Source organism: Pseudochaenichthys georgianus, chromosome 14, assembly GCF_902827115.2.
Source record: "Pseudochaenichthys georgianus chromosome 14, fPseGeo1.2, whole genome shotgun sequence".
Taxonomy (NCBI): Eukaryota; Metazoa; Chordata; class Actinopteri; order Perciformes; family Channichthyidae; genus Pseudochaenichthys; species Pseudochaenichthys georgianus.
The window spans coordinates 10,634,077-10,656,432 of record NC_047516.1 but is presented as its reverse complement, the minus strand read 5'-3'; the positions used below and the strand labels follow the sequence as shown (position 1 = coordinate 10,656,432).

The window sequence follows — 22,356 nt, the reverse complement described above, 5'->3', positions numbered from 1 at the left end:
TCCGAAGTCCTAATTCGATTGATAAATTATTGAAATGTATTTATATTCAGCAAGCATGCTGTGTTTTCCATCACTTGGCTTTTGTTTTGAATGAGATACATTCAACACAGGCCCCCATGTTTTATCAAGGCTTGTTTTACCCCCATAATGTGCTACTAATTAACTAACACAGATAATTTCTGATCTCTGCAAGTTAGTTACAACTGGCTGATTCCTTTGTGTCATCCTCTCTAAAAAATTTAAATAAAACGTAATCTCACCACAGACAAGTGGCTTGGCCTGGCCTGGGCATTCGGGGGTTTAGCGCGGCGAAAATCTGAATTGCGTAACGTCACTTGTGTCACTACGCGCCTTTGCGTACCTCAAAACATCAAAACAAAACACATATTTTGTCTACACGTGTTTCTTGTCAACACTCAATGGAGTAAACTTCTAGACATTGCCGTTTCGGTCCCTGCAAAAAATCTTTGGACTTTCTATGACTGATTGAACTGGTGCTGGCCGAGCCGCGCAGGACATAACCCACGGACCTGTGAAGCTGCAGGAGGCAGAGGCTTACTGGACGACAGAGTTGTTCACCGTGTGCACAGACAGGGTTAACGTCGGTATGAACAACAGAATTGTGCCAACACTCCGCCAACTGGCTGCAGTGGGAGACTCCCCTGTGCACATTCTGTGCCCCGCGCACACACTGGAGAACTGCGCAAAATCAGCTGATCCCAATGTTCACGCTCTGTGGTCAAGCTGCTGCAGCTTTATTTACACCAAAGTGGAGTGAAACACACAGTTGCAAACTTACTCGGGGTGTTATTGGAAGAGTTTGAAATCAGACAGAGGTGGAAGAAGTACTCAGATCTTGTACTTGAGTAAAAGTAGAAGTACCAGAGTTACTCTGTTACAGTAAAAGTCCTGCATTCAAAATGTTACTAAAGTAAAATTAGAAAAGTATTATCATCAAAATATAGTTAAAGTACCAAAAGTAAAAGTAGTCATTGTGCAGATTGGTCAATTTCAGAATAATATATATGATATGTTTTGTAATGATTGATCATTAAAGTGTTCTCAAAGCTGGTAAAGGTGCAGCTAATTTTACAAAGTAGATCAAAGTCAAGTAAAGTACAAATATCTCAAAATTGTACTTAAGTGCAGTACTTGAATAAGTGTACTTACCACATCTGAAATCAGATATGACTTCAAGTCATGTGATAATTTTTTAGTATTTGATCCTTCAACTTGGCCTCAGGAAATGCAAGGACTTCACAGTGTTGGCAACACGTTTTGGAGAAAACAAAACGGAGGCTTAAAAAGAGACAGGGAGGTGCATTTTCATCATCTTCATCATCATCATCTAGCATGCAAGAAGTGTAAATAGAGGACAGTGAAGGAGACATTGAGGAGGACCACGCTTTGTGTGGGGTGAGTACCAAACGCTGTCTCCTGGTAGGCCTACTCATCTGAGTAACTCACTAAAAACGTTATGTGCACCCCTGCATATAATACATTAACCGTGCTTTACCTGAACCTCATCATGACAATAGAGAGGACGGCAGGATTGTAATTTCCCGTGTTCAGTGAATGCAATTATTATGTAAAAGATTATTTTCCAAGGCACACCTTCATATGATCATCAAAAAAAATAAGAGAATAAATGAAAAACAGTTATGAAATAATACTATATGACAGTAAAACAAGAATACAGTTTAAAAGGAGAGTGATTTGTAAAATATCCATAAAGAAAAAGTAAATCTGTTTACAGTTCTGTTTCATATGGGTGTTGAGAGATGTATCCATAGATCTCTTCATTTTGCTCTCAAAGTGTACCAGATTGATGCTTTTAACAAAATCTTCCCGGGGGAGCATGTCCCTGGACCCCCCTAGGAGGTTAGGTCCACCCCCCACTGTAGCGCCCGGTACCTTAATGGGAGACCCTACATGTTTGAGCACCCTCTATGAAATGTCAAGCTACCCCACAGCACCCCCAAAAGAAAATCTCTGGCGCCGCCACTGTGGGCTAAGCCCCTAATGTTTCCAGGTCAAGGAAACGCCCCTGCCACAGACAATTAAAGCCACACTTGACTTAGCCAAAGCTGAATGTAAAGAACATCAGCAATACAGATAAATATATGACCTACTAAACAATAATACTACATGCATTTCTAGTTGAATTTAATTCATCATCTTTGTTCTGGTTTATTGCTGCTGCAGCCACCCGCCCCCCCCCCCCCCCCTCCTCAACTGCTGCAGCCACCCCCCCACAAATTACACTATCAGATTGTTATGGGTACATTTGCTAAACAAACCGCATGCACACTTGGATTGAATGTACAGTGAATATGCACCGAGCACATAAAAACAATAGCAATTTGGAGAGAGTTTCACACCTGCTCTGCAATCATACTTTTTGGCAACCCCATCATTACCGCTTCCTTCCTCCCATGGTGCACTGCACAACAGCCTGTTAAAGGTATTGGCACTAACACTAAAGTCTGCTTAAGTAATATTTTGTTTAGCATATTAGCCTCTAAAGCTTTTTCTTCAGTTATAAACAAAACCACTATTGGACTTTATGAAAACACCCTTATTAAGACATTGTCCTTTCAGCACACCAGTAAAATATGCAGGAGAACAACAAGCCTAGTAACAAGTATGATGTCTGCTATATTATTATCTAGGAAAGCGGAAGGGAGTGGTGTGTGGCGCAGTGGGTTGTGTGTAGGTGTTCGGATCAGGGGGTCACAGGTTCAAACCCCGCTTTGGATAAAAGCTAACAAGTGACATGTAATGTAATGTAAAAAGACAGCAACTGAGAAGGCCCATTTCAATTGTAGAAACATAGATTATAAAAAGGAAGTTAGGTGCCTTTGCTAGCCTCTTAACACCTACCCACCCCTCTTCCTGGTTGTGAATATGAGTTCTTACACTCCCTTTTAAATGGTAACAGTTTTTACATTTCAAAGCGTTTTGCAAAGTAATTTGCAGACTGCATAACGATTTTGTGTTTGTGAGAGTAACTCTCACAAAATGATTCACCCATGCCCCATTTTGCACCATTTATGATAATTATCTCATTGATACGTGATACATTTAAAGCTCATTAAATATGCTTTTCACCAGATTTGGAGACATACCGTATGGATATTTAAGTGTGGTTGTGCAGACCAAAGTGCAAGTGTCTGTATGTGTTCCATGTCTAAAAGAATGACAGATCTTCAGAGAAACAAAAAGTAACCGAAAAAATTAATGAAAAACAGAAAGCAAGTCATTTGAATACATACAACCCCATTTTCCGAGTGTGTGGTACAACATTTCAATATCACAATCCTTGAAGAAACCCCCAGCGTGTGCAGAGTTTGTGAATTCATGTTCCCGTCTTGACATTTTGTATCCTCTAATAAATGTGTGTGTCCACTGCCCATGTTTCAGTGTTTTGACAAGTGTCACACAATCCCCTGAGTGAGAGCAGGGGGATTTCTCTGAAGAAGGGGGAGCTCTGCTTTTGTCAGAAGGGATGAAGTCGAGGCCTTCTTCAGAAACAGTCTGACTGGTGACTCAGTTTCATACCACCTATATTACATTACAGGAAAAAAAATTAAATTAGGTTTTTGTTATCTACGTGCACGAAAGCACAAACACTCTTGTGCTCAAATGTTTTCCCTAACCATTAACCACAAGAACAAATATGTGGCGTCTGTATATGTCCTGTAAGTCATAACGACTTCCTGTTAGTCTACAAAAAGGTTCCAAATCTTCAATAGCTGCCCTCATTTTATCTGAGATGAAAACAGCGTTACTGAATGTAGCGTTTGACTGTGTCCTCCTTCCCCCAAGTAAAGCTCTCTAAACCACTTCTAAGAAAAGTCAAAGCTGGAGTGAAAGACTCGCAAAGGCGCAAATAGAGACGGATCGTTTTTAGAAAAGAGCAAAGTTGTCATTACAAGGCCGTAGTGTTTACTATTCGCCACACCTCCCTCAACCAGGGTGAGTATCATTCCATAAACATGTCTGCATTGAGCCACTGTTCAATCTTCTTCGCAGTAGGGATGCACTGATTAGTATATTTGACTCCCTTAGATTACCACCCTTTTTTAAATGTGCTTTTAGTTTTCGTTGATCATTTCAAAAGTGATTTGGATTTGGATATGTCTGGCTCCCACATCCAACATCAAATTAGATTCGTAGACACGGAAAGTATGCAAACTCACAAATTCAAATTGACATTTATGTAAAATGCCAAAGAAAACTAAATATGCGATGTACTTTAATATAAACCAGTTTGTTATTGAACATAATGGATTAATTAAATACTGCAACCCAGTCCTTAAATATTGCTGTGACAAAATACCGATTCGTACCATCCATTTACAGACTTTTTTGGCACTTGAAAATTGGACTTCTACTTGCTTGTTAATTAGTTTTACACCAAATTGACACATGTAAATGGACATTTTTACATGTGTCAATTTGTCCATGTTTCTAAGATCTATTTTAGCCTGATTGACCCACTGTTCAGATACAAAGACAATCCTTATTCTTTTAGTGAGTCAGGTCAAAAGTAAAACAGTCTACAGCACTCTCACTCCTTCAAGACATTCTGAAACTCTCTCTTCTTTAACACAGTGAAACTATTAAAGTGGTACGATGCAGATATCCTTGACAGGAGAACAAAGAAAGAGACACTCCTCTCTGCCAAACTGAAGAATAGTAAATTGCATAACAGAGCCAAAAATAGCAACCTCCAATGTTTGCTTTAGCTTAAGTATTGTTATCTTAGTCAAAAGAGACATGTCATTCAATCAGGGTCATGACCTTTGACATGTTAAACATACAACAGGCTGTTGCTCCTGCCTCAGGACACTGACAGCCCTTAGTTTAGACTTTACCTTCTGGCTGAAGGGCTGGTTATTCTTGAAAAGTGTATCACTTCAGCTGAAGAACATGAATAGTTGCTTTAATATATATTTTTGGCAGAATTACATTAGCAATAATATTTTAAGCAAGTGTCTAAATCTTCCTAAGAGTGCTGCGTCTGTTGCATGTGTTTGTAGTCTCGATCCAATGCATTGCAATTACATGATGTTCTGGAATTACAGAACATTCACTGAATGCCATTTTGAACTTAAAAAACCCTAAAAGCAATATTCTTGAATTCAAATTCATTGACAACATGGTCAAAATAAAATGTTATCAAGTATGAGAGTACAAAAGAAGTGCAAGTAGCGAATGATATACTCTCTCCAGCAGCAAGACAACACACTTTTCACATTCAACAAGTTAAGCTTTTCTGACATGTGCGTAGAAAAGAAACTGAACCTGTCAGATGTCAACCACCCCTTTTTCTTTATTCAACCTTTTCCTGTCACTCACTGCAAAACATCTTCCTTTTTATAGCAGTGTGCCCTGGAGCAAGGCGACAAGGCCGCGGTATGAAAGGGAACGTGGCCCCCAGCTCTTAATCCGAGGCCCGGGTCAGAGCGGGGAGCTACAGTAGTAATTACTGAGAGACTGATTGCTGACAGGACCTTCCAACAGTCTGTGGTTAACTGGATAGAGCTGAGGGGGAGGAAGCTTCAAATGCACAGACATGACAGATGCTCTGCTGATGACTTGTACTTCGGGGTGGTTCAGGGCCATGCATGCCATTTAGCTCTATTGATTCTCCTTTCTAAAATGTTATACTATTAAACTTTTTAAAAAAATAGACCCATTTGCCTTTTTTGGAGGAAGAATGGGGAGAGGTCACAGCAGGGGGGAGTGCAAATTACAAATTGTATTAATTCATTTTGTAAACAAATCATTGTTGAAGGTGCTCTACTGAACATCTTTGGAAATTGAGAGGTGCCATCAAAGGTTCTTCTCCTTTATTCAAAAATCTCCCCTGCCCATTTTTAAGATTAGATGTATTTTGTTTCAAATGGCAGTTATTTTTGAAGTGAAACTCAAGAGACAAGTTCCCCTCAAACAGATTTGAACGCACTTCACTGAGTGGGAGGAATGTGTGATGGCGGCAGGCGAAGCTGCGCCACAACTGGTTCACTGCACCATGTTTCAACTGGATTATGCCAGTTTCTTCCTCAGGGTGGTCATTTGAGAGTCCTTGGGATCATTCATCATGAGCATATGGATGTTTCAACATGGTATTTTAGCCAACCAATCTGTGCCATCCATGCGTCTCGTTGATTTAGCTGTGGTGGCGGAGATGACTGTATTTAATCTGGACATAACTGTTTGTTTCAGTAAAGAAGTGACTGCAGTTGCTGGATCAGGGTTTTCCCAAGTCTAAAGTCAACTCAATGGCGTTGGATCACAGCTAAAAAGGATTACTTGTGGGGAAGAGCTTTCCATATTTTCAGAAACAAGGGCTATCAGAGGAAAAGTGTAATGTCCTAGCTACATTTTAAGAGAAAATGTGGGATTGCAATATCGATAATCCAGAGCAATTTTTTAAAGTTTTACCCAAGAAGAGATTGGTTTTGCTGTAGAACTAATAATGAATCCTGACATGGTTCCATACATTTAACCTTGACATGTTGTTTAACTAGAAGGTCTCAGTTTCAACCAGATACATGTGCATAGTCATAATATAACTACATGCATACCAAATAAGGCAAAGGTGTAGGGTTAAACCCAAGCCATTTTAAGGCCTTTACAAGAAAACTTGAAATTGAGAAATGTTTCAGGAATTTAAAAGCCAGAAGAGGAATTTATGGGTTTAGCTACTGGGTCATAAAAGTTGTAGATCATGCCAATGTTCAGCAAACCCAACAACCAGACATTACGCTGGAATCTGACCATTTATGACAATTCAGCAAAGCCACAGCAAATAACAGACAGCAAGTCAAGTGGAGCAAAACTGTGAGCTTGTGTGGGCCAAACAGAGGCTGCATTTCATTAAACACATTTTGTGTACAATGTATGCCCGTGTCATCGAACCAAACTGCCACACTAACTTACCTCTGATGGTTTCTTGTGCTGGAGGCGGACCCATGTGCTGCTGGTGACCGTATTCTTGGATGACCTTGACCACAACGTCATCTGACCTGCAGAAACAGAATAAAAGGAAGAGCATACTCAGTGTAATAAGAACCAGCAAACGTCTATTTAAATTGTACTAAAACGTGCACATCTTTCTTGTTGACAAATGAGCACAGCTTGGGACCCAGTTGTAAAGACAACAGTGTTCAGTCATCTGGAGCAGAACATCAGACAAACTTAATCTGTGTTTGATTTGTAAAGAATGTGCATTCATGAGTGTGAATCATGATTTAAAGTGGGGGGGGGGAATGAAGAACAACTCTGGATCAGACTTCATGTTTCACAGCGTGCGTTCAAATTCAATCCAAAGACACTTTATTGTCCCATTGGAGAACTTGGTTTTGCAGAGAGGGTTTACAACACAAACACAATAAAAACACAGTAACATCAGCCATCATCAAACAGCAGCAAATGACTTAATATAGAGCAAAAAGCGGCTCATTGTTTTTTAAGAGTTCTTAAAATGTGATAGAATTCAAGGGCTTTGATGAATCTGATGGAGGCAGTCCAAACAATGCAGAGAAGCACTAAAAGAAATCAGCAGAAAAGACCTTGCCCGTGACTTTTTGACGCCCATGGCAGTACTACCACTGAGTGAGCTCTTTAATTGAAGCCGACTGATGATGATCTATTAAGAGGTTTAATAAGTAATGACAGTATAAATAGCATCTTGTTAAGCAGTTAGTCCACTGTGGTCTTTACAACCTCATTAATACACAACTTAATGGCAATTAACTGACACTGCTGCCAATATCCCACCCACCGCTTCAATCAGCAGCCCTGTATGTGTTTTCTGGTGCCATATATTTTAACAGAGTGTCTATTTGTAATTTAAATTGATGCTGTTTTTTTCTATATATGTTTTAAATTACATCACCATGCATCAGATAGCCAGAAGCTCATTTATATGTGCACCGCAAAGGAGGCTGTCATTAAATATTACATCACATTGGCAATTAAATTACATCAGTGATCACACAGGCATAATGGAAAACTCAAATATTCCAATACTGTGTAATATAACACATTGTGACCATGACTGTGTGTGTTCATTTATGTATGCATGTGTGTGCATGCGTGTGTGTCTGTGTGCTGCCTCCCACTCAACATATTTCCTCGACACCACAGCAGTGCTGCCACCGTGCTAATTTTACTTGTGACGTCTAAACAACTAACAGCACAGAGGGCAGAACTTCTGTCAGACTTTTCTACAAAATTACAGACTGCCTCTCTCCCTACACACACACCTACAGACATACATAACTCACACTTAAACATATACAGTGTGCTATACATAAACATGTTAACACTTCCTCGTATTTATCACATATGCGTGCTCACAGTTTCTCCCACCATCACACACATGTTGCATGCATTGATTTAATGTCTCAAACTCTCAGTTGCACAGTTTCATATACTCACACAAAAACACACTTTAACTCCCACAGCATGACAGGAAATATGGAGTGAATTGACAGCCATGTTTGGGTTTGATCACATTATTTACAAATTGATCCTCCATTCATGTCACATGGACACTGGCCATTAGAAATGAATGTGGAGGGAAGCCATTTCACAATTTAAGAGGCGTATTTGTGAAACTATGTATGTAACTATGTTTTTGTGAGACTGGATTGGACTACCACCTCCCAGCTTGTGTATGTGTGTGTGTGAAAGAGAGAGTGTCTAAAGAATAAAAGAGACTCTACTTTGCTCAAGACAAACACATGAAATGACCAAAAAAACAGTAAAAGGGGTGGGGTGGCATTTTAAATATGTGTTTATCTATGCTGTTGAATGCACATTATCTATCTAGACACATCTGTGGGAGAACTGTCTGCACTCAACTATATTGTGTGTGTGTGTGTGTGTGTGTGTGTGTGTGTGTGTGTGTGTGTGTGTGTGTGTGTGTGTGTGTGTGTGTGTGTGTGTGTGTGTGTGTGTGTGTGTGTGTGTGTGTGTGTGTGTGTGTGTGTGTGTGTGTGTGTGTGTGTGTGTGTGTGTGTGTGTGTGTGTGTGTGTGTGTGTGAGAGATATCTACATGCCCCACGAGACAGCTGCACCTCATCATCACTGTGTGGCCAGATAACGGAGCGGGCCGCAGCGCAGTGGGAGGTTACCGTCATGTCCGTGTGTTAATTAAAAGCCCTGCTTGGTGCATGGCAGGCAACATTATCATGGGCATTCTTCAATTAGAAACCTGATAACCTCCAGTCAGCAGATGCAGCTGGAGCCCACGCTGCACTGGCCAGGGGAAGCTATAACGGCTAACGGCTAATTATAAAGCGAAGAGTGCGGCCGTCAGCACAGGGTGGCTCAATCAGGTCTGAAAAGGCTGCCTGTTAAACCTGCTGTAAAATAATTATACATGCAGACCAGTGACCACATAACACTTAAACCTGCACGAGGTCACTTCCATGTAGTCGCCCCGGCTACAGTTAAACTGGTTTTTTTATACGTTTAAACCATTAAATTACACAGAATTCCTCTATTTACAGATGTAAATCTTGATGAGTATATATCTTATAAGGAAAAGGTTATTTTAACCCTCCTATTGTCTTTGTTTCCCCCCCTTACTTTGGTGTTCGCGGTCAAATTTGACTGGTCCTGTTTGAACTGCTATTACATTAACACAAAAACCATTAATCATCACCAAATTCCATTTAACACCCTTTCAAACTGTAAATATTGTATCAGACTACTGGTATACATGAACAACTGCAGTAAATATACAAAGAATAGACACTGAACATGTATTGCGTGTGCCAGGTGTGATTCACATGGGGAAATGGGCACATAAGGGGGGGGAACACATCTAGTGCGCGTGCGTGTGCGTGTGCGTGTGTGTGTGTTTTGAGTGGGTGATTAAGAGTGAGAAAAGGACAGAGAAGGAGGGAAAGGGGTTGATGAGAGAGTGACAGAGAGAACAGAGCAGTGACTCAGTGATTTCAGCAGATTATAAAACACTAACATGCACCAAGACAGGAATCTGGTATCTGCATACAAACACTATGTTATGAATTTAACCAATTATGGCCTTTATTTAAGAATAAAAAAATGCACAACACGTCCAGTGTGATGTGCCTCGCATGCATTGTATTAATGGAGCTGAAGGAACAATTGAACTCTCTCATGCAAAAGGATGAACAAAATAAAATGATTTCAGAACAGCAACTTAAATTGACACCAAGCTTTTACTTGCACACTTTTCCAAAGCTCTGGCTTTACCCAATCCCAATACATAGATAACAAAACAATATAAATACAAATCCATGTAACTAAGCTGAAATCCATATGTTTAAAAGGTTTCTCCATCCACCAGAGGCTATTTTTGTATTTAAGGATGACATTAATAATATTTCGACAATGATCAACAAACAAATACAAAATATTTGCTGACATTAAAGAGGCTTCTGAATCTCCTCATTACATATGATACTGATACGGTTCCGATACAATACGATAACATCAACAAGGACAAATATTTAAGATAAGATACAAGGAAACAGACATTTAACGGAACATCATGATCATGGAAGAGACCGGGAACACCATGGGTGTTACAAAGTTGACTAAATCATCCAAAATTCAATGAAAGTGGTGATCAGCAATTTGATATGTTCAAATGTTTACTGTGAAGGATATCATAAAGCCTTAATGTAATCGAATGTTAATTATTATGATTGATGAAAGTAGTAAATCGGTCAGATTTGACCCGAAGACAACAGGAGGGTTAAGAATGTTTTTAACTTCCATAAGCAATTATCTGGACTGTTTCTGACAGATAAATTGTTTAATGTGTTGAATTTCCTTTTACATTGTAAAGGGAAATTTGCCTTTTTGCAATTCTCCAAAAAGAGAAAAAATATGTACAGTACATAAATCTTGAAAATGTTATATTCTGAAATAAAGAAAAATGTGCCAAAAGAAAACTGAGAATACCTTGTCTATATGTCAATTCATACGTCTAGCTGAGGGAGACTCTAGAAGAGTGCATCAATAGAACAAACACTCATAGTTAATCCAAAAATCTAATTAAAAAGGTTTTAAAAGGTTTGTTATGTTTTCCCAGATGTGAGATGCAGGTTTTATTCAATTTCTTAATGTAAAAGCCGCGTCATTTACTAAAGCTGCAGCCATCAAGCAGTCAGCTTTTAGAGGCAATGAGGCGCAAATCAGCTTTAGGATTTGACTGAGGTTATCAAACTCGAAAAATAAAATGACATGAAACATTTCATTCACTCTGTGCAACACCACCGGAGGACCAGTTGAAGAGAAAAAGCAGCTGATATTTTACTGAGGAAAACTCAGCAAAATCCAGTTTAACAAACCCAAATCATAATTTCTTGCCTCTTTATCATTTGCCTTTACAAATAAAGAGATATAATTCAGGATTATTGCTTAGTTCTACTGTCTAAGAATCTACACTTACTTATATGTAGGCGTATATTTCTGTTTCTTTATATTAAATAACTGATTCAGTGGCGTTCTTAAGTGCCTATTACTCTTTGTCTGATGTGATTTCTATAGAATAAAGGTTACTTCATTTTTCTTTTACCACTTCTTTCTTTCTTGTGGCTAGTATAAATCTCTCTTGCACAGTCTTTACACCTGCAAGGGCAAGACATTTATTTTCTCTTAAAAGCAGCCCTTGTTCTTGATCTTGCATAAAAGCTGCTTGGGCTACATATTCATATTTATATTGGAGACATGTTTTAAAAAGGGAAAAGTGTTAATGAGTAGAAAAGGGACGGAAAAATAAATGAACACACACACACACACACACACACACACACACACACACACACACACACACACACACACACACACACACACACACACACACACACACACACACACACACACACACACACACACACACACACACACACACACACACACACACACACACACACACACACACACACACACACACACACACACACACACACACACACACACACACACACACACACACACACACACACACACACACACACACACACACACACACACACACACACACACACACACACACACACACACACACACACACTCCCTGATTCTCTCTCTTCAACTTACTGTCGGTGGTGTCGGAGTCGTTGCTGCTCGTGGAGTATTTCCTCCTCTTCTTTTCGCTCTCCATCTGTCATGGTGGCAGAGAGGGAGGGATGAGGGGGAGGCAAGACAGAGAGAGAGAGAGAGAAAAATTACGAGTGAGAAGATGTTCACCATGAAAACACAAGTGTTAATGAAATAATGCGCTGGTGGCACCAATCTGTCAGAGCCTCCGGCCGGCAGCCGGCCAGAGTAAACTGACTTGATCTGCATTTACACATGAGCGCCTCGGACCCTCGTCACAATGATACAGTTGTTCTGTTTCTGCACATACAGTGGGAGTCCTTGTATATGTGGTCTGTAAATTCCTCCTGCAGTATTCACTAGAAGCTATTGGTCTAACTATAACTGGTATAAGGTCCCCATTTGTGCATACTGTAGGTACTTCTTTCTTCATTATGTTACAAAGGAAAAAATACTTAACCAGCTTAACAGGACACCCTTTGAAGTGTTGCAGCAGAAGACAAGAACCTTTTTTTCTGTGTTTCTATGAATAAGGAAATTCAAATGCCACCTTCATATTGTGATAAGAACATCTCTATTTAACAAACACATTGAATTCAGCCAGATCACTACAGAATTAACTTTTCAACTACAGTTCATCCACAAACTACAATGACAGACTATTTCAACATTTTATCTGCAATAAAAATGTGCTTTCTTGTATCTCTGGAACGAGGTATGCCACTTAGCAGAAGGCAGGGCACGAAACTAAATGCATTCAACAACAAGTTGGTTAGATCTCAAGGATACACACAATGTGTTTTGGTGAGTAACACTGAATGTAAACATAACTTTTTTACAACAAAGCAGAAGTTGTTAGCAGAAGCAACACTACATTCAACAGGCGCAAAGGTCCCCTATAAAACTATTTTTTTAACAATATATTATAGGTCTCAGATATATACAAAGACTGACATGTTTTTATATCGTTGGAGCAGAACAAAAAGAGAGGATATTTTTTCATGAAACTTTCCGAATCCCTTAACACAGAGGGGACAGATATTTACAGTATGTATAAAAGACGTGAAAAAGTGGATTTTGCATAATAGGTGACCTAAATTACTTGTATTTTGAGTGATAAACAGTGATAAGTGATGAAAAGTGTTCATGTGTTCAAAGTGTTGCAAAGAGAATGCCATCAGAATTCAATTAACATGTTATGACTTGTGGTGTTTTCCACACTCGTAACATTGATTTGTTGATTGATTTAAACAGGCATTATGAAAAGCAACACTTAAAATGGTCTGTTTTGAGAGATGTACTAAAAAGGTATCTTGGTTTAAAAAATATTCATACTTAGAGGGTCCCTGACAAAGGTTTTAAGTGGGAAAAAGGGAAAATATATCAATGAGGCAACAAAAAAAAACAGCCTCAAGAAATGTTTTTATAGGCTTGCCCTGGTTGCATGAGGGTCAATGGAAGAATATATAAAGTGGCACTTAGAGGGAAAAAGGAGGGCATGGGTCAATAGAGTCTGAAAGAGAGAGAAATGAAGCAAAAGAGAGCGGCAGACAGAGTCAAGAAGTCAAAAGGAGGTTTTAGCGAACCGCTACACCGAGGAAGGAAGGCCAAAAGAGGAGGAGGTGGGTTACAACCTCCAGTGTGGGGAACAGAGATTTATGTGGCTATAAAACTGGGCTATTCCCTCTTATACGGGGCTCTTCCTGTATCCCGGCCCCCCCGCCTGCCCTGCACACACTTAACTACTCTGACATTTATGCTGACAGAAAAACACAGCGCTTCTCTGCTGCCTCTGACTATTTCCATTCCCATGTCCTTCCATCTTACTCGTTTCCACTTTCTCCTTTACGTCCTACCATCCTATCTTCTCTTCCTTACAATAACAGCGACACAAGGAGTCTGCAGAGTAAGGTTAAGCACATTATTGACTTCCAAAGCCTCCCTCTCGCTTCTCTCTCTATCTATCTTTTCACCTTTCCCCCCCCCATCTGTCTTGCTCACCCTCGTCTTCCTGCCTTTGAGGAGAGTTGTTAAGTACATCATTGACTTCCTCCACTATGCTACGTCTGTCTGACTTCAAGTCTGCACGCTTGGATTTATCTCAGGGTTTCCCCTCGCCTGTTAAACTCTGAGGCAACCCACTTAAACCACACTCAGGGTACCAGGGGTTTTTTTTTCAGCCCAATCAAGTTTTCCCCTGACCACCCAAAGGAAAATCTGAACAGTAAGAAAAAATGTGCTATAAAAAAGGATCTACTTGTTACACCGCACTTCTACATGGATTGCTTTAAAATGTTATTAGAAGCATTTACAAGAACAGGGTATTATGTGGCGGAAAGGACCACAGCCTTACAAAACAAGAAGTATTAAAGGGCATGAGAACTAGAAGTGTTATCGGTTCTTGTTTCTGATGTAACCAAACGAACGAAAGACAAAGATGTGTTTACCCACATATTTGATGTGTATGGCTAGAGCTGTGGAGGGTTGTGTGTTATGATTAGTCAAATTAAGCCAGGTTCGATCGATCAATGTGAATACTTTGATTTGTTGCATTACTATTAAGAAACTCGTACAAGTTTTAAAAATGGAGAAATCAGGTCAGGATTATAAGCAGCTTCTGTTATCTGCAGGCCTTTTTAATGCTTCCAAAATGTTGTAAACTCAATTGTTTTAGTTTGTGAGTCAAGAAGTCAAGAAGGAGCTATGAGCAATTTTTGCTATGCAAGTCCTAACGTAGCTCCAAGGGTGAAACTTGTCTCTTTTCTTGCTCTCTCCATTACCCATAAATGCAGAAAGCTCAGTTGAATTCCCAGAGAAACTCCATCAAAAAGGCTACACATACTAGAGCTCGAGGGTGGGAAATGTGTAGAGTCATAGTGCTGGCTCCCAGAAGATTTTAGAGATCAACAGTCAGTCAAGCGCAATAGGCCTTTCTGACATTTCACAGTAGGAAAATGTTTCACAGTAAGAAAAATGCAGGTGTATAACATTAATGATGGTGGAATTCCATAAACCTTGACATAGTTATTTATTTTACAAAACACCAACACACAAAACAGAGCTTTTCAAATATGCACTCTAAGAATTACAGATCTGATATCAAATACTGTTGTATACAAATCTCAATAACTTTGGTGGAAGTGCTTTTAAATGTAAATAATTGAGTTTTGTACAGGCTGGCATGTTTATTTAAAATGCCACTTTTGGACAAAACTATTACCTGAAGTGCATTGTTCACCTTTCCCTGCTCATCAAGTTCCTAAGTAAGCTGCTGCTGCTTGAACATGTACATTATATTTATTATTAAGGCACTGAAGACACTGTTTTATGCCATATATTTCATAGCAGGTTTTGTATTTAACAGATGGTTGTCACTTTAGTTTGGAAGAAAAAATACATTAAGTCAACCACACCCACGTCTCCAAAGAGAGGGAACGTTTTCACACTGACATATCAATGCGTTTGTGGCTAGTAAGCTGACATTTGGTTTTCATTTGGTTTGCTGACAACACTAACCAACCGTTGCTTGGTAAAGTGCGAAAATCCAGAGAAACATTCCCTGTTGTGTGGAGACGGGCTTTTGATTCTCCCTATGATCTTGTTTTATTGTTGTTGTTCCTTTTGTTACAGCAGCTGTTGGAGAAACATTTCGATTTTTGTACCATGTCTGTAGCGGTTTTGGTTCCACTTTTTGGAAAGAGCTTTATTGAACACAAACTCCAAGCATAAGCCGAACACTTGCTGGATTGTATGCATACTCCAAAGGGAAAATTGGACTTAAATCTGATGATTTTCTCTCTGTGCTGCACTTTTTCTTTTGCAACACTGCTTTTTCTTGCCGTTTTGACCAGATTTGAGGACCACCAACCACTGTGACAAAATTGTTGGTGCTTAAGTTGTTAAGTCAACTAGCCACAGACTGTGTCATTGTAAAATGGTTACCAATAAATGTGTTTTCATGTCATTTATTGACTTTTTTATATTAATTCCCACTAACTGATAATTGCAACATGTCTATTTCAGGCATTTTCTGTCTGCTGGTATCTTTAGTGACCAGATTCAGTGTCTCTGTCACATAGCTGTCGTGGCAGCTGAACCTTTGATTGTAAGCTGACAGGACAGTCTCTTTAACCTCTTGTCCTGGTGGCAGCCCGGTATTTCTGAATGCTCATGTAAAAATGGAGAACCACTGGCCGTTAAAGTGAAAGAACTGATGGTAATTGGAAATGTCAGTGTATCTGCTTAAAAAAACCCACCCTTCATTTTTGGAGCAGGATCACCTAAGGGAAGAGTCGGACTCACAGCTCTGCAACTGCCAAGAAAGTCTTTAAGTTCATGTTCTCCCTCACTCTTTCTGACCACCTGATATCCTACTTTTTCTTTCACTCTTCCTCAGTTCCCAAGTCTCTCTCTCTCTCTCTCTCTTTCTGATTCAGTACAGAGTACCCTGTCTCAATCAGTGGATGAAGGAGAAAAGGGAAGCGCGAAAGACTCTCAAATGTACAACTTTATCTCAATCAGTGCAGTGAACCAGACGCCAGGTCTGCACTGGGTTACTTTCTGAACACAAAAAAAGACAAAAAGAAGACTGAGCGAGAGAAACAGTGTGCGACAGTCGGTCTGCTTTAACAGATGGTACAGGAATTCCGTGCTTCTATCTCCAGAATTCATATTCTTCAAGTCACATCTTTTTTTTTTTTAAATCCATCTTTGTTTTTTATTTGACTTTTGACTTTGCTAGTTGCCAAGTCTGTGGACCGAAATAGCAAATCTACTTCTTCTACACCTTTAACACCAAGGTCCTACAGTTGCCCTCTTTTAAAAAACATGCAATACAACAAAACGTTTCTTTAAGTTTTAAAAAGACAGAAATCCTAGGATGAGTCAAAAGTCTTATGTTTGGTACAGGTGCATTCACACCTAATAGACCGCTTCTCTGGTGCGCACCAGACCACAGTTTGTTACATTGTTTCATTTTTCAGAAGGTTCGGTTTGCGTTCACACGGGAAAAACTCAAACGGACTATAAACTTTAAACACAAGTCATGTGCACGGAAATGCTGTTCAACCATTGGTCTGACATTAAGGGGGTAAAAACGCAAATCCCGGCAATTTCTACCGGAGCCTCCGCCATGGAGCATCGGCACTTTCGGCAGGTTATTCTCATGCTGCTGTTAATCTGGAGATCAACAGACACTAGCGGCCCGCGCATATGATTATATAATCAGACAACGTCAGTTAAAAAACATTATAACACATTGAGAGACGTTCTGCAGTAAGGAGGGGCGTTTCACCGACGACAGGTGTTCTTACTTTTATGTAGTTGACGGAACATTTTTACTTTACACGACACTGTTCAACACTTCATTCTGCTTCACTCTTAACTAAACAACCGCGGATGTCTTGAAAGACTCTTTCGCTGAAGATATTCTTGTGACACGTAAATACTGCGCTTCCTATGTTTTGGTGCGGACTGCGTTCACACCAGCAATGAACCGCTCCAGAGTTCGCAAGCAAGCGCTCCGAGACCACCTATTTTAGCGGACCAGAGTCCGGTTGTTTAGTTCACTTAAGAGGTCTCGGATTGTGTTCAAACCGACCCAAATGAACCGCACCAAGCGGCTAAACGCACCAGGGTTCGATTAAACCGGACTATACAAGGCAGGTGTGAACGCACCCCGGATGAGTTGGATGGATCTAACTTGTTTAAACCCAGGAATGCAACATATCCTGGAGGCCAGGGCGGGACAAACAGGAACATCTTAGCAACACACAAATTCAGGTTCTCAGGTTGTAAGTCCAAATATTATATTTGTACATGATCTTATATAAGATTTTACAATAGTATGTTATTCTGCATTATACTACAAACTGTTTGAAAATTAAATACCTATTCAACTTAATATGTTAAGCAAAAATGGCTTCAAAGAGAAACACTGATTAGACTATCTCTATGTTGAGTATATATGCTGTTTCTGTAATTATAGTAAACTTTGTTTTGGGGAAGGTCAGTTGGACCAAATGAGAAAAATGTATTGATTCAAATAGAAAAATATAAGGCAGAATAATTGATAGTGCAATTGATAGCAGTGCAGCATTGTTAAACTGCCATGTCATACTACTTGTAGTGTTGCATCATGATCCCAAACTGAACCTGTACTTTGTCAGAGTTGAAGCAGGAGAATAGCTGGAGGCAAACAGCTGTCAGAATCAATGAAACCATGCTATAAGAGGGAGAAAACAATATCAAACTAAAATAAATACAACAAATGTGGTTTTTGGTTGGTCTGAACGTTTTTGACAAATAAATAAAACAAAAAGATCCCCTGGTTAAATTAAGGATGTAATGTAGTCGGAAAAGGCAACAAGAAAAGAGAAATTCCGAGATCAATAGTGGACTGAGAGAAAAGGGATCATTCAAGACAAAAATAAGAGTGATGACCCAAAAGATGAAGGGAGACAGAAAGATTGGATAAAATCCAGACAGTAAGAAATATGCCTAAAACAGATAAACGGAGAAAGATGGCAAACAGCTCACAGAGGCAACAGAAAAGCTCTGCTCATGTCTACAAAAAACTAAATAACATTTCAACGCACAAATGTACAGTTTAAAACCACAACAAGCAGAGAAATGCACTAAGTACTAAAAACAAGACCCGCCTTAAACCTTAAGCTCCTTACATCCTGCTTTAAATCGCCTCGCTATATTAAACCAGACTTACTCTGCTAATGAGCTCATGAATTTAAATAATAAGCTATTCATGTGAATATGAACTATTTGTCTTAAGCAATATGGGGGAAAAAGGGTTCCTTGTTACTATGCTAATTAAATAGGTTGGACTTTTACTGCAAGCAGGATATAAAATGAGATCCATACATGTAATGTATTGAGAGGCTGGTAAAAACTGAACATTCACTAGCCATAAGGCCAATTGACAAGAAAAAGTAAATGTTTCACCCTGAATGCAATTTTGTCTAAGGTCATGTGTTGAATTGTTGTCAAGGGTGTGTAAAAGCCTCTACTACACACCAAACTGACACCAAAGAACACGTCCCGACGGAACGTCTCCTGCGTCTTGGCCATGTGTTGCACTGGAATACACCGCAAAGACTTCAGCCGACGGCCAAGCAACAAACAACAAATAGCGTGTGCGTTCCATTTTCACTCTACAGCGAGAAGCTCATGGGGCTTTCCCGATCCTGTGTCGAGAGTAGGAGTTAAATGAAATCTCAGATTTGCCTTCTTAATAGTTTGTTTGGGTCCCTCACTTCCGTTTCGCTTCTCATGCACTGATTTGCTAAGCTGAACAGCCAATCAGAGTGATTTATTTGGCCGACGCCCCCCCCGATTCAACATGTCGAATCAGCGGCGGAAGGTGTCGGCACGGCCGAAAAGACACGACGGTGCAGTACACACCAATCTGAGTAGGGCGACACGATGCTCATCGACGCCTGACATCTATCAACGCCGATAATCGGCTGGGTGTGTTTTACCTCATTCACACCAACACAACTCCGGTTCAAGCTCCGTGCTAGAGCTTTTTCAGGTTCAGAACCGGTTCTTCGGTTTAGCTCCGGCTCTTTTCACACCGCCTAGAGTCCGACTGGTGCTGCGTCATTGCGTCATCGTTTGTATCATGACGTAACCGTTTGCGTGCCTGCTTCATAAGCCAAACCGGGCGGAAACCCCTCACAGCTCACACCAACAACAACAACAATAGCCGATTGTGCTCCAGCTTCCTCTGTACCTCTTCGGAAGACCAGATTCCCAGTAGGTAGCTGGTCTCTTCAGTGGACCACTGCAGCTTGTTAAGTTTCTCCATCGTTGTGTACAAACTGGATACAACACGGGCTTCTTGTTGTTGTTCAGGAGTTGATCCCACCCCTGCCCCCGCCTCGACGTAAGCGTGATGTATGCGGTGCTTTTGCTCTAGCCGGGCAATTTTTTGGTGCTTGAAACGAACCGGATTCCGGAGCTAAGAGGCTGCTCCGCTGCGGTGTGAACAGGAAAACCCGGTGCTTTTCAAGCTGCAGCTCCGAACCGGCCCTGAAACACCGTTGGTGTGAATGAGGTATAAGAGGCTTAAGAGGCTTAAACACATGCTAACAGGCACCATGTGGACAAATTGTCCAGCTTAACTTGACTGTGGTGGCTGAGTAGACGGATGGAATAACATTTGTATAAACATACATCGGCAAACACAAATAAAACACACACACTGTAACAGTTGGCATGCTGTCTGCTGCCCTGTGGCCAAGCTACACTACATTAAAGAGCTATGTGACTGGGTTATGGCCTCTTTTTCTTGCATTGCTCACATTAGCCAGGGGGGCAACGAATGGCAGCCAAACAATACACAGTGTGCACAGTACACACGCACACACACACAGACTAACATGTACAAACAACACAGAGGAAATGGCCAAAAGTGTGGCTATAACTGAACAAGCAGAATTTGGCTTGATCCAAAGGTTATCATCACTCTGCTGAAGCTGAAGGACATCATCAGGAAATTGTTTATTAAATGTAATCTTATAGTCTAGTTTAGACATTTCACAAAACTCCTTGTAACAATGAGAATTTTAACAGGGTAAACGGAGATGTCAATCAAGCCCAGTCTGTGCAAATCAGACCTTAGGAGCGGTACTTTCATGCAATTATGGTTAAAAACTATTATAGTATTTCCTCCAACATAAAAAAAGACATTCAAATTCCACTTCATCAAATATTGCATATAGGCAGCAATCCTGTACATTCAACTGTATATGCCACAACACTGAAGAAAAGTAACAAATAAAGCTAAAACCTGAAATTGAAACCCTGCTCACACTACACATTTAGCTTTTAGACAGCCACCTCTAGCTCTCATTTGAGTTCCATCAGCTGGTGTAAGCCACATTTCTGTGCATATTTTAGTGTCAGCCCAAAACATTTACTATAAGACAAACAAGGAGAAGGTGACTAATGCATGCCTGGGAAAGCCAAGGCGCCTGGGGAGCTAATTAATTAGCTGACTATGACACTGCCGAGAGCACAGAGTCTGACTGAGCGTTTAAAGGGGACAGTTCTTCTAAAATGTGCAAAAGAACAGTCCAAAATAAAAACAACCGTATTACCAAAGTGCAGGTGGGAAAGAAATCAGCCGTCAGCTATTTCACGAGTTCACAGTTTAAAGTAGGGTAAGCTTCATCCAATATTTGGACGTTGGGGGAAAAAGTTGGGTTGAAAGCAGCTATTACTGCTTGAAGACTAATGGTGTATACTTGATAAACTGATTAAAGGTGTGCTCCCACTCACAGCATGTTTATAGCAGCTTATTCGCACTCCTGAGCATTTCTTCCTTTTAGTCTTGCTCATTTGGGCAGGTGAGAGTGAAGCCAGTCAAACTGAGAGAACCGGCACGTGAAAACTTCTCAGAGTATTACAAGTCAACAGTGCAGGGTTTCCGTTAGCCGGTAATTACCGGTTTTTAGCTGGTAAAATGTAATAAAAACCGGTAAATTCAAAACCTGCCGGTCAAAATGTCCGATGCTCCGATCGATTGGCCGCCGATCATTATCGGCCGATATTCACTCTCAATAGTTTGATCTGTGCTCTCTATAAAGGCCGATCAGGAGAGCTGGATCTGATCGATATGGACATAAACGCGAGTGAAGTGTAACGGCCCGTCCACACAGCAGCGTTAAAAAAATCTTCCAACGCTTCTGCCCATTCACTTTGAATGGGTACGTCACGTTGCCTCGCTTTTCGACGAACTGCATTGTGGGGAAGCAAAGCGAAGATTTCCAGGATTTCCAGGATTTCCAGGATTCAAAAGTTGAGCAATGTTCAACTTTTGAAGCTGAGGTGGAAGCGTCAGCCAATCAAATCCCGTGTATGTAAATCGGACCATACAAGCGCTAGCCAATCAAACCACGTGTATGCTGGGAGAGCCAGACCGCAGTTCATTTCCTCATATTCCAAATGAGAAATTACGGTAGCAAATCACCCGGTTCTTTACGACCAGACTATTTACCGGGATACAAACCGGAGGAACCAGGCATGGAGGGAGGTGGCAGAGACAGTGGGTGAAACTGGTAGGTTTTTCGCCTGTTTGGGGAGTTCATATATATATATATATATATATATATATATAATATATATATATTGCTCGCATAAAATCCCCGGGGTTTTTTTCCTTTGTATGTCGGGGGCGGGATATTCATGTGATTGGTTGTTGGTCGCGTTTGCTCGCAAAAAATC

The 22,356-nt window shown here is 40.4% G+C and overlaps 1 protein-coding gene across 1 annotated transcript in view; it reads right to left on the bottom strand.

The window, feature by feature from the left end:
- The window catches only part of jade2 (jade family PHD finger 2), a 201,167-nt gene that overhangs the window by 159,718 nt on the left and 19,093 nt on the right, over window positions 1-22,356 (bottom strand). The window contains 2 exon segments of the mRNA XM_034099362.1: window positions 6,952-7,037; window positions 12,115-12,178. Of these exon segments, the coding sequence (XP_033955253.1) occupies window positions 6,952-7,037; window positions 12,115-12,178 (150 nt within the window).